This window comes from Lutra lutra, chromosome 12 (genome assembly GCF_902655055.1).
Source record: "Lutra lutra chromosome 12, mLutLut1.2, whole genome shotgun sequence".
NCBI classification, from domain to species: domain Eukaryota; kingdom Metazoa; phylum Chordata; class Mammalia; order Carnivora; family Mustelidae; genus Lutra; species Lutra lutra.
The window spans coordinates 93093180-93106630 of NC_062289.1; the positions used below are offsets into that span (position 1 = coordinate 93093180).

The 13451-nt window shown below is 47.2% G+C and overlaps 1 protein-coding gene across 1 annotated transcript; it reads left to right on the plus strand.

The window, feature by feature from the left end:
• The first annotated feature begins 1967 nt into the window (after positions 1-1967).
• Positions 1968-12399, plus strand: PRKAB1 (protein kinase AMP-activated non-catalytic subunit beta 1). The gene is made up of 7 exons (XM_047696802.1): positions 1968-2403; positions 5197-5360; positions 6770-6863; positions 7149-7263; positions 9375-9508; positions 10704-10772; positions 11045-12399. The coding sequence occupies exons 1-7, from the start codon at positions 2245-2247 to the stop codon at positions 11120-11122; spliced, it is 813 nt and encodes a 270-aa protein (XP_047552758.1). The 5' UTR covers positions 1968-2244; the 3' UTR covers positions 11123-12399.
• The last annotated feature ends 1052 nt before the right edge of the window (positions 12400-13451 follow it).

Consider the following 13451-nt stretch of genomic DNA (forward strand, 5'->3'; position numbering starts at 1 on the left):
AACCCCTTGCCTACCTGAATTCTTGCCTTTCTGTGAATCTGTTTCCACCTTTTACTCTGTAGGTTCCTTTGGGGCTGGATCTTATCTATTTTTGTCTTTTTAAAAAGATTCATTTTTAAATTACAAAGGTAGTATATCCTCACAGTAGAAAAAAAATTCAAGCAATAAACAAAAAAGAGAAAGTCCCTTTTGATCTGGCCCTGTTTCCAATCCCACTCCTCTCCCCAGATGGGACGAGTATTAACAGCGTGTTATATATATTTCCAGAACTTTCCATTCACAAGAATAATGATGCCAATAAATACGTTTGTTGAATGTTTACTGAGTCAGGTGCTATGCTAAGCACTTTCCGTGCATGTTCTCAATTAATTCACAAAACAAGCCTATAAAGTCGGTGTTATTTTATTTCCTGTTTCACAAAAGAGAAAGCCAAAGTGGTAGTTACAAATGTGGTAAAGCCAGAATTTAAACCCAGGCAGACTGACTTCAGGGCTCATGCTCTTATCCTCTAGACTTCTGCCACTTACTTTGGGATTTGGAATGTCACAGACACTTCTCCATAGTTACCCACAGAATTCTATTTCCTCCTTTTTTTAAAGTTGCTCAGTATTCTATAAAATGAATCTATTTAATTCATTTTGTCATTCTGTTGACACGGGTTTTAAACATTTGTGGTTTTTCATGCCTTATTTCATCAAATCTAAGATTCCATTGATTGTTAGAAGCACCTAGTTTCAGAGAGATTAAAATGTGAAATAAAATATGTATTTTTTAAAAAGTGCATCTTAGAATTAATGTAATACGGCATGAGAGACCCTGCTGCAAATGAACACACATCCATATAATTGGTATGCGTATATTTCTGCAGAAGCTCCCTGGAAGTAAAATTGTGCACTAAAATGTAGGTGCATTTTTTATTTTGATAGATACTACCAAATCCCCTCCAGGAAACCATTTGTCAGTCATCTGTCTTCAACTTACTTGGCAAATGCCTGGCACTTTGTAGGTATCAAATAAATGTTGGCTCAGTAGACAAAATGCATGAGCTGGCCCAGCAAATACAAAGCATTTTGAGATATGCATGAAACAAAACACAAAAAACAAGAACAAAAAAGTCCCACCACCACCAAAAAAAAAAAAAAAAAACCCACAACAGAGACTGACAGCAAAATTAGAATATTTTAGGACCACAGTGTGTACACAGTTCTTGCTAAAGAACTGGCCACAATAAGTGACAAACGCTAATAAGTTAAATAATGTCATACAGAATGATGTGCCCAAAGTGATTATAAAATGCCTTACAAAATTATCTATCAAAAGGCTGTGCGCTCAATTTTTAAAAAAAAAATACACTAATAACTCCAGCATTTTATACCCCCAATGCTAGTGAAAAGTTTCCAGAACTCTTACGGTCTGCCATTTCCTCAAATACCTGCAAGATTACTTGCATCAGAATCACCTGGAGTGCTTATTAAAATGCAGACCCCACTCCACAGAGCTTCGGAATCATAATTTCCAGGGATTAGGGCCAGGGACTGTGCATTTTATGCGGTCGGTGCCTCTAAGGCACTCAAAAGCGTGGGAGCTAGCGCATTAACAGGCTTTAATAGGATGAGTCTCTTAATTAGATCAGCACTTTAAAGGAGCTCTTTGGCTGTTGAGTACGGAACCAAGCGGAAGTGGGCAAAGATAGCTAAAATAGTTAATGGCATCACTCATTCCAGCGCGGGGAGAGGGGCCCAGACAGCCCGCGCGCTGGCACGCCCCCTGTCGGCCGTCAGCGGCCTGGCCTGGGTCCGGTCGTAGCAGCCGACTGCGACTGCACGCTCCCAGGCCGGCGGAGGCCTCCTCAGGGACCGCCGACCGCGCCAATCTGGACCGGAAGCGGAACTGAGGTCGAATTAGACTAATGCGCTTCGCCGGCCGCCCCCGCCGCCCCCACCCCGGATCCCGACTGACTCGCAGACGCGCCGGAAGCGGAAGTTGCTAAGAGGTGGGGGAGTTGTTGGGAAAGTGTCGGCTTATATTCCGGCTTCTCGGGCTAAGTGCGGTTGGGTAACAGGTCTGATCCTTCTCGCCCGCCTCGGACCGGCTACCGGCCCGGACCCCTCGCCCGAGGGGAGTGGCACTCAGGGCTCCGACTCCTTCCCGGGGTCCTTGTGACCCGCCGGTTGCCGTAGTCCCCTGCCCCTTTCCTGGAGCGAAGCACCGTCCGGCTTGCAGGTGTCCCCGCAGACCCCGGCCATGGGCAACACGAGCAGCGAGCGGGCAGCGCTGGAGCGGCATGGCGGCCACAAGACGCCGCGGAGGGACAGCTCGGGGGGCACCAAGGACGGGGACAGGCCCAAGATCTTGATGGACAGCCCCGAGGACGCCGACCTGTTCCACTCCGAGGAAATCAAGGTGAGGGGGTGGGGGAATCCGGCTCCCCTTGACTGTTGTTGAGGGGAGGAGACCTCTCCCAGATCCCCCGCCACATCCCCTCTAAAACTCAGCGTAAGTGGGAAGGAAGTGATCCGTAACTCCGTGCACTTAAAAAGCCAGATGGTCCTGTAAGAGCCCTCTTGGTAATCCAGGAACCTGTGTCTAATTACCGATGAGAAAGTCACCCCGAGGGAGGAGGAACTGATTTCGTTTAACATCATTAAGGCGAAAGCAGCTCTGGGACAGCGTTTCAAATTCTTAATTACTTAAGATCGTTGAGCTAGCTGCAGGTGAGCCTCAGCCTCTGCTCTCCTCGTAGGTATAGTTAGTTTCACTGCTTTGAGAAATTTTTCCTCACCTTTACGAAGACTGACACTTCTTGTAGGATCTGGCTTTGCAGTTTGTTGTCGATTTTGGAGATAACTCAGAGCACGTGTGTAAGCAGAAAGGAGAGTTACACAGCCGACTGCTGTTTCCGGAGGTGTTTCATTCTAACTGAAACTTTTGGTTCACCAGGCTACTTAAGAGCAAACGTAGAAAACTCAATCCGCTTTTGGAGGTCAGGGGGTGAGCGAAGTGTCAGTCTGAAAGGGGGGCAGCCAGGTGCTACTCACGTTTTCTCTCCTATTGTGTAAATATGGCTTCAGATTTAAAAGAGACCAAAGCAAACATTTTTGCAGGCCATATTTGGAGATCCTACCGTAGTCTGCTTTAATTCATCAAAACTTTGAAGATAAGTCTTGGGGCGCCTGTGTGGCTCAGTCGTTAAGTGTCTGCCTGAGCCTGGCGTGGGACTCCCTGCTCAGCGGGAAGCCTGCGTCTCCCTCTCCCACTCCTTGTGTTCCCTCTCTCGCTGTGTCTCTCTCTGTCAAATAAATAAATAAAATCTTTAAAAAAAAACAAAAAAAACCTTGCAGATAAGTCTTGGTTCCTGCTTCAGCCATATACCCTTTAGCTACCTGATGGGGTTTTGTGTTTCCAGCTCCAGGGCCCACACCTGGTGTCCAGAACCACTTAGTGGTTCTGGCTGCTGATAAGTGTTGTGGTAGATCCTAAGAAAGAAAGGAAGACCTGATCCTTTAAGGACAGTGCAACAGAGTAGGTTTGGGAAAAATCAAGGTGTCTCCCAGCCCAACATATTCTCTGTTTGTACCTGTGTATTACTCATCATTGCCCATTAGGCTAATTGCCTGGCAACTCATTCCACCTTCACTCATATATTTTCTCAGATGTTGGGCTTGGTGATCACATTATGATCTTAAATCCTCACTTGGATCTTGGCTTTAGGTCTAACTAAAGAGTCTTTTACTGAGGCTTATGTCCTGGGATATGCACTTGCTTTCTGAATTTGTTGCATTCCTGAGGACCTGTGTGCAAAGTGAACTTTGGAATCCTGTTTCCCGGGTGACTTGGTATCCTTTCCCCCAGAAGTAATTGTGGCCCAAGACAGCTATTTAAGACACCATAAAAACCAAACTACTCTCTTCCAGAAGTGTCTGTTCTGTTGCTGTTCCAAAATTCCTACAAGAGATGGTTAGCATACAGGGATCTGGGGACAATGATTTTAAATAGTGTCCATTATCACTTCCTCAGAAGTTACTGAAATGATGGAGCAGAGACACTGGATTGAATGCCCTATACTCCCCAAAAAGTCATGGATTATTTTAGCTACACTAATTGACCAGTTTGACTGTGGTTAGTTATCACCTTCTCAGTGGCAAGTGCTTCCAGTCTATTATTCTTTGATCTCTAGATCTTGTTCAGTCTTAAAGAAAGCAGGCATCATTTAAGATAAACTCCGGTCAGGGTGCCTGGATGGCGCAGTCAGCTAAGCGTCTGCCTTTGGCTCAGGTCATGAATCCCAGGGTCCCGGTCAAATCCCATGTCAGGGTCCCCACTTAGCAGGGAGTCTGCCTCTCTCCCCCTCTCTCCTTCCTCCCTGCTTGTGCTCTCTCTCTCTCAAATAAATAGTCTTAAAAAAAAAAAAAAAAAGACAAACTGGTCAGTATTTGAAATGAAGGTCTTAGAAGCTCATTCATTGATACCTTTAAAGGTCTCCCCCAGCCTCCAGCTCCTGTTCTTTTAACATCTTTGGCTAGGAAATAAGTAAAAGATCCAAAAGCACATATATTTCCCCTAGAATTGCATGTGTTTATTTCTCTCCTAATTTGGAATACCTCAGATACACATCACTTCCCGTGCTTGGAAGCTATTATTTGCCATACGGAGGGTCATTCTGTGTCTTTTTCTTCCCAGTGCCTGGACAGCACTTCAGATACTTTTTTCCCTCAGAATCTGGATTTGTGCGTTTTCAAGTTGACAGCTCTGGAATTATCTTTAACAAATGTCCGTATACTTCAAATCTTGTGAATTAAGGGGAGAAAATGACATTTATCTATCTGGTCTTGAAGTCCTTGCACCTGCTTGCAAGCGAGTTCTGTAGTTTCTACTAAAAATTTTTGGTGTAGATCTCTTTAATAGCAACAGTATTAACAGCTAATAATTATTAAGTAGTATGTGTCAGACAGCATGCAGAGCAGTCTACATGGGCCCTCTCAGTCTTTCACAGCAACGCTAAGAAATAGTTCGTTTTGTTATCTCTGTTTTCCAAGTGGAGGAACAAAGGCCCAGCCATTAAGTTAATGAACTTGAGTATGAACGTAGGTAGTAATCGCTGCCTCTTTAGGATGAATCATCTACTTCAGGGTGACTGGCCATTGTAGGGAGCTCGCGAATGGCTTCCTGTCCCTGAGTAAACTGTTCCATTTCTAGGCTCCAGAAAAGGAAGAATTCCTGGCTTGGCAGCATGATCTGGAAGTGAATGATAAAGCCCCTGCGCAGGCTCGGCCAACAGTGTTTCGATGGACTGGGGGCGGAAAGGAAGTTTACTTATCTGGGTCCTTCAACAACTGGAGTAAACTTCCCCTCACAAGAAGGTAACTGCCTGGACAGCATTCACTTACTTGTCTTAATCCAGGGATTCTGTGGTTTCTAAATGGGGAGTAGAAAAGGATGTTTTTATAAAATGGACGCTGAGGGGCGCCTGGGTGGCTCCGTGGGTTAAAGCCTCTGCCTTCGGCTCAGGTCATGATCTCAGGGTCCTGGGTTCGAGCCCCGCCTCGGGCTCTCTGCTCAGCGGGGAGCCTGCTTCCCCCTCTCTCTCTGCCTGCCTCTCTGCCTACTTGTGATCTCTCTCTGACAAATAAATAAATAAAATCTTAAAAAATAATAGTAAAAAAAAATGGATGCTGAATGGAAAATAATTTTGCTTAATAATTCACTGGGTTCCCATCTCACACCCAGTTAGTCTCTAGGTTCAGAGCACACTTAGAAGAAAATATTTCTCAGTAACAAGTATTTCCTGGACATCTTTGACTTCAGGTATGCAGCTGTGTGTTTGCTTAGGCAGGACTCCTCCTGCAGAAAGAAATCTATTCCCCGTGCAGTGGAGAGAGAGCCCTGGGCTGGGAATCTTCAAGACCAGGATTTGAGTCCGCATTGGCTGGGCTAACCTCTTGGTGACACCTGAGTCCCAGTGTTTCTATCTGTAAGAAGGGAATTTTGGACAGATCATCTCTGAGGTTCCTTCTGACTTTGCCTCTCTGTGTATTACTTTTGTTTGGAAGGTACCTGTTCTGTAGGTGTCATTAGCAAGACCGTAGTAAAACGTGTGATCAGGAATCCTAGCATGGACTTCCTTCTCAAGCTGTCCCTGAGAAAGCATCTTCACTAGTGAGTGTTCTTGATGAAACAGAGGGAGAGATTGTCCCCTGCTGGGTCAGGCCTGAATCTTGTCCCAGACCACGTGCTTTCCCAGGGCTGATGTCAGAATAGCAGGGAAACAGCATAGTTACAAGTCCTTTTAAGTCTGAGGAACAAAACCGAGAGCTTTCCTGGAATCTTGTCTTAGTAGGGAAGCAGGTTTCTTTAGAGACCTATCTGGATCCTTTGGAATGAGTCCCATCTCCTGCCCAAGGCAGATCGACAAAGACTAAAACTTCAGTTTTACCTGGAGCTGCTGTCCTCCTCAGCAAGAGGTGTTTTGCATGCAAGCTGAAAAGACACGTGCCCGATTATGGGTCTTTTGATGGTGGGAAGGCGGGTTATTCCTGTACTTAGCAACGTGAGTCCTCCAGGAAACCCCTTGCATTGCTGCTTCCTTACAGCTTTTCTAGATTGGGATCATTCTCCTGACTTGTCACAAGTGGTTAAAAGAATTTATTCCTCCGCAGCTGGACTCTTGGTTTCACAGGGAAAGATCGGGTTTTGTTTGATGGCAGATTTTATCGGTAAACTTAGAAGGGCAGCTCACCCAACTAAAATCCCGTTTCCTTTTTCATTGCAGCCACAATAACTTCGTAGCCATCCTGGACCTGCCTGAAGGAGAGCATCAGTACAAGTTCTTTGTGGATGGTCAGTGGACACACGACCCTTCTGAGGTACTCTTCCACCCGCCCTTGGTCCTCTGCCCGCCTGCACAATCCAACCAGACCACTTTCCCTTATCAATTGGGCCAGGTCCCTTTGTCCCGCCGGTAAAAGTCCCTGTGTGTGTGGCTGAGCTAGATAGCAGTGCCGGTTGTCAGATGTACGGGCAGACTTGACGGAGAGGAGCAGATTGGCTAGCCCGGAGATGAGACCTTCCAGCCAGGAAGTCTAAATTTTCTAAAGAATAACTCCAGAGACCTTCCACATTATGATTTCTGCCTGTCTGTCTCTTCCCAGCCAATAGTAACCAGCCAGCTTGGCACAGTTAACAACATCATTCAAGTGAAGAAAACTGACTTTGAAGTATTTGATGCTTTAATGGTGGATTCCCAAAAGTGCTCCGATGTGTCTGGTATGAACACAGTTATTTTATACCACGTGTGTGCAGGTGGGGGCCATGCAGTCCAGAAATCCTCTTCCTTCTCTTGCCTCTCACTCTTGAGCTCAAGCTGATGCCCAGTCGGGTGGGTGTCTGTAGCTCCCTCAGGAGCCACAAAAGTAATTCCTAACTCTGTCAGGTCAGGTGGTTGAAATCCAGCCCCAAGGGAGCTGGAAGTCATTTTTTTGGTCATCTTCAGTATTCGGCAGGTTTGCTTAGCTGCAGAGAGCAGACCGTGGAGACAGAGCCAGAGCTTGATCTCGTGCCCGGGGCAGGGCCCATGAGGCCCTGGAGAGTTGTGTTGGCTTGGTGATGAGCTAGCCCAGGGAAAGCCTGCCGGCTCCCTCCCACTCCCGACCCGCTCGGGGTGCCCGCCTAAAGAGCTGCAGCCTGACAGGTGATAATCGGACACCTCCGTGACTTCATGGGGTGTATTAGCACCTTCTCAGAATCCCTCTGGGGGAGACGGAGGCTCATCACAGGGAACAGGCTAACTGTGTGACCTGCTCAGTACCAGCCTCATACAACTTTACCATCTCCCAAGAGTCAGCCAGTCATCGAGCTTTCAGTAAATTGCTTTCCATCCAAATCCACAGGAAGAAACATAATACGTGGAATTCAGAGGCAGTGGTGTGTTGTAATCTAAAGTGTCCGTGCCAGCTTCACTGCCCCTTCTCGCAGGGGCTTAAATAATTCCTAGACCCCTGTGGGAGGCAGCAAAAAGATTGCCCTGGATTGTACCTGATAATCTAACACGATGGGTTCAGTTCCATTTACAGGATGATTCTTTGTTGTTACCTGGCTGGGCCTGGGGCTTCTGCCACCGGGATCTCTTACTCTTTATCAGTTCAGGAAGCACAGCGGTAAATCGACCATGGCGGGCTTGCTGTGGCTGAAAAGCCAGCTTGTCGAGCAGGAATTGGAAATCCAAAAATAGCATTGTCTCTAGCTAGCTAGCTAATCTTTTCGAGCAGTCATTTATTCCTTTTTTCAATAGGTGGGAATTAGGGGATGGAGAAAATGCCCAAATATCCCCTTGTTACTGTAACTGTAACATGAGGCCACATACCAAAGCTTTTATTCAAGTTTCTGCAGCATAGACCACCTGGGGAAAGAACACTGCCCCCTCACTGCCAGCAAACCAGCATCAGGCTCTGTGTGGATGTCGTATTTAGATACTTTCTTAAAATACATCTTTACTCCTAATGACTCAGTTTTCTGCACTTAATGCTTTTCTGTTTCCTACTGTCCCCTGGTTGGGTCGTGTGAAGGGAGCTGTACCCTAGAAAATGACATCAAGGGAACTGGCAGAGCCAGAGTGCATCAGGTTTATTCTGGATGGCCCTGAGGGTCAGGCGACCAGAACCCGCCCCAGGTGTCCTTTGAACAACCTCTCAGTCCCTTCCAGCTGGCCCAGCATTGCTAAGTGAGCTGTCTCTAATCTTATGAAACACTGCCCTTCTAGAAGCTTCTTAACATATCTGTGTAATCGAGACACTCAAGCAAGAGTTTGAGAGGAACCTGAGTGTGGAGTCAGAGGACCTGTAGAGATCAGGTTTTCAATTTTTTATTTTTGGTTTTAGTTTTGAAATGTGCCCGTGCCTTGTGTAACCTGTTTCTGCCACCCAGTCTGTGTACACAGGCTGCTTTATCTTTTTTATTCTGCTGGTGGTGCTCAGACCTTTGGCTTGGCTGCTTAAGCCTCACTTGAAGCCCTGAGCTTCTTTGCGGTATTTGTCAGCCCAGCTCAAGGCAAGAAGCATTATTCTGCAGGGGCGTGGCGGGTTGGGTTTCTGTGAGCGGCCTCCTTGTTAGTCTGACCCGGAATCACAAGCTTCGCCGCCACAACAGTCTGCTGCCAGGGCATCTGAGCTCGCTGCTCAATGTTAACGCCAGTCCCCCAGATTTCAGAAGGGTTTTCTCATTGCCTCTACTCTTCACCCAGGGGGGCTTGTATATTCTTCAAGGGAATTGAAATCTTTATTGAGGGGACAAGGAAAACTAGATGATGCCACAAATTCAACAAGACTGCTTCTAAAACTCATAATTTTCAATGTAAATATCCTGTCATCATGTCCCAACAGAGCTGTCCAGCTCCCCACCAGGACCCTACCATCAGGAGCCCTATGTCTCAAAACCAGAAGAACGGTTTAAAGCCCCACCCATTCTCCCTCCACACCTGCTTCAGGTCATCCTAAACAAGGACACGGGGATTTCTGTGAGTACACAGGTGTCTGCCAGCACCGTCCTCCATGTTCGTGTTCCAAGGCTCCCCTTTCTGACCACCTCTTGGAAAGCAGTTGATAAAAAGGTCTCCGGGTTGCCCATCGGTGTTAACTGCTGGGGGACCCCCCCCCCCCCCCCCCGCGCTGTGGAAATGGGCTACGAGCAAGATGTTCCCCAAGTGTGGGTGCTGGTTTCCCATCACACAGAGCCTTTCTGAGCTTGTCTTCCTGTGTCTCACTCCTGTCTCGGCCCTACCTCTTGTAAATCATGATGAAATAAAGAGCTGTCCCTTCTCAGTAAGCTACTGAATGGAAATCCTCCTCTGGCCCCACGTTTTAGAATCTAATCGAAATCACCACATCGTTTTCAAAAACATCAGTGCTCCTGGATCAAATTTCGGGAATCTGGGTAACCTACATTTTCCCTGATATTACACATAAAAAGAAGTGTATAATCTCCTGGATCCTGAAGAGCACCCCATTATTACCTTGTTAATTTTCCATTCCGTTAAAGTAGATATGTGCAGCACGGCCCTAATTCCCAAGAATCTGGTTGTTCTTGTGCTTTGTCCAAGCCACCCCCTAAAATTCACATGTTTCTGAGGTGATGAAGTGAGCATGACACTCTCTGGAGGCCATGTACAAGCGGGTACACGTGCACTGCGCTGCAGAGCCGACCCAGGTGTGTGCGCGCAGCCCCCCACAGCAGCCATGGCTCAGTCCCCGGAGACACCACTCTCCCCCCCGCCTCCCCATTATCCATTTCATTCTTTGTGCTCCTGAATATAGACAGAAGCTTGCAGTCCACTGCTCGGGCATGTTTAGTACAGATTTATCTTGCTGCTTTCTCTAAAAATGCACTCAGTGGACAGCTCTTTCTTCCTGCCTCCCTTTCTATAAGAGGACAGAGCCTTGACCCACACTTTAGAGGCCAAGGTAGAGCCTGACCAAGACACACACCAGTGCATCCAGTAGGCATACAGGGAGCTGCCCTTAGTTGAAGCAAGGAGGCATGACCCCCCTGACCTCATCGGTCCTCTTAGATGAGCCTTTCACTGCCCAGCTTAAGCAGAAAGGGGCATGAGAGCCTGCTTCTTTCCTTTGGATACCCACTGCTGTGAAATAAAGGGGGAACCTTCTTCATTTCCAAACCCTAAATGCTCACCGTCTGCTTTTGTTACCCCACAGTGTGATCCGGCTTTGCTCCCTGAGCCCAACCACGTCATGTTGAACCACCTTTACGCACTCTCTATCAAGGTAATGACATGTTTGTCGCTGGTAGAGCTGTGTTTCTCGGTGTACTCTGAGGCCCCCTAGCAACAAAATTACCTGGAGTACTTACCTAAGTACTTACCTGGAGTACTTACCAGCCTCTGGGCCCTTATGCAGACCCACAGGCTCCAGTTCTGAAGGCAGAACAGGACTCTCTTTATTAAGTCCCTTTGAAGATTCTCGAACACACACACACACACTAAAGTTTGAGCCCTTGACTTAGTCCTGCCTTTGATAATTTCCACCCTCTTCCTCAGGATGGAGTGATGGTGCTCAGCGCGACCCACCGTTACAAGAAAAAGTATGTCACCACCTTGTTATACAAGCCCATATGAAGAGCTGGGAGCCGGCGGTGGTCCCCAGGGAACAGTGTGCACCCCCAGCCTCCACGCGTGCATGCTTTCCACTAGAGGGAACGGACTGTAAATTTTTCATTTCACGCTCTTTACAAGACATTTCATACCCGCCGTAGTCCTGCTTGAAGGTTTGTTCCAGGCGTGGCAGCTCCCACAGCGCCTCTGTATGGACCAGTCCTCTTGGCCCCCAGTGGCTATGAGCCTCAGGGCTCACCGGAGTGGAGAACAGAGTGAGGGGACACAGAAGGTCTGGGGCCCCCACACCACGGTGCATGAGGACAGGTGCAATTCTGAACAGACATCCTCTGAGCTGGTCGTGGAGATGCTTCTTAAGCCAAAAATGAAGCCCAGCCACTTTGCTGGTAAAACCCAGGAAACCGGGACTGAGGCCACACAAAATATCTAATCATAAGTGTCTTTGAGGCCATCCCCTTGTCCCTCTCGAGGCCTGGAGCTGACAGCAACAACTGGTCCTCTGAAATCAAAGCAATAGGTTGTCTCCTGTTCTCTGCTCCAGGGAGGTATAATTTCTATAGAAATTAGAACCTGTCTGATTTCCAGGTGAAGATTGACAATTGTTTCTTATGCTTATGTGCAGTAAGTACTTTTGTTTTAAACCAGAGGTGGCTGATTCTATGGCCTTAGGGCAATTTTAAAACCACCCCAACCAGAATATAGATGATGTGAACTGTATTCAGCAATAATCTGTTTTCAGAACAGACTGAAAATCACTGCCATATTTCTCCATTAAGCCAGATGATCTGAGGACTGACCACTGTTAACTGGAGTGTTGTCCAGCTTTTTATTCTAATCGTAACAAGGTGACCGTGTTACCGTGAAAACTTTGGAGAAGCACCCTACCCCAGCCTGGCCGCCTTGCTCAGGCCCTCCATCTCTACTTAGCAGCGAAGGCAGTAGCACTTGCTCTTGCTTATTCTGGAAGGAATTTAGAACTTCTCAGCGGCCTTTTAAATTTGTGTCGGGAAGACATCCTTTGGACCAAAGCAAACCTCTTTACACTCGGCGTGGTTTCCAGGGAGTTGCTGCAGATGTGCCCATTAGCACAGGTTTCTGTCCCCAAGTCCGCAGAAGCTGTTGTTATACCCTGCGTTCCTGCTGGGAGATGGAGGAACGAGCTCCCTGGTTTCCAGTATTTATTTGGTAAACCTGAGTCTGGGATACCCTTTTTTTGTTACTGTTTTCCAAACTGAATTATTGTCACCTTGACGTACAGGTTTCAATAAAGCTTTGTAAAGGTAATAGGACGTGCACTTGGAGGAAGCTTTGATTTTCTTTCCGTCTTTTGGAGAAGAGACTGGAACTCTTCAGAGGTTTACTCAGCACAGTGCTTTTTCAGTCTTTATCTCATATCAGCACTCACTGAAAATGGTCACATCCTCGTGGTACTCTGGGGTGAGTGACGGGGCAGCTGCAGCTGAGGGACATTCCCTTGACCCACCCATTCTGCACGTAGCATTTGGAAGGCTGCTAAGGAGCCCGTAAAACTGAGCTCCTTTGAACCAGTGAGTCAGGAGGGGAAGCTAAGGAGAGCCAACTGCAAAGCTTCCCAGTTTGGGCAGGTTGGGGGCATCCCCAGGTCAGAGGTTTTGTCACCTCTTGCATATCAGTAAGCACCACGGAGCCTGGGATCTTGACACCTGCTTTGGAAGACACCAGGACATTCTGGAGTCAGAGTTGCTCCCATCAGCTAAAAGGAGCTCTGTTCTCCCAAAAATGTTGAAAGATTACAGATGTGCTTTTAATAAGCCTTTCCTTCCCAGGCATCAGAAAACATTAAATAAGTTTATGAGAAAAGGGAACCTCAGTCATTTGAGGTGGAGAGTAGCGTAGAAAGCATCCCTACGTCGGTAATTAGCTAGCTCACTCTGAAAACTCAAGTAATGTGTGAACCCTAGACTTTAAGGACTACAGAGATTATTTAGACTATGGAAACATGCAAAACTCCTCTTTCCAAAACTGGACAAAGTATTTTTAAAATACAATTGAAAATACATACCTAAGCTTGAAAGTATGAAGGGGATCTATTCAAGCACCAAAAACATAGAGACCATTGCCATGTTTGGCAAGCTGTGAGCACAGCCCCTAGGTCCATGATGGGGACGGGCCCTGGTGGTGGGGCCCCTGTATGAGTTGGTCCAGAACAGCACCGCCCTTTCTGTGAGGGGGGGTTAGAAAATCTGGCTGCTAGCCTGCGTCAGAGCTCAGAGGAAGCCAGCAGCCCCAGGCTTGGGGGGGAAACAGCATGAACTTGGAAATCTAATGTAAAAAGGAATTGGGAGTCAGGAAA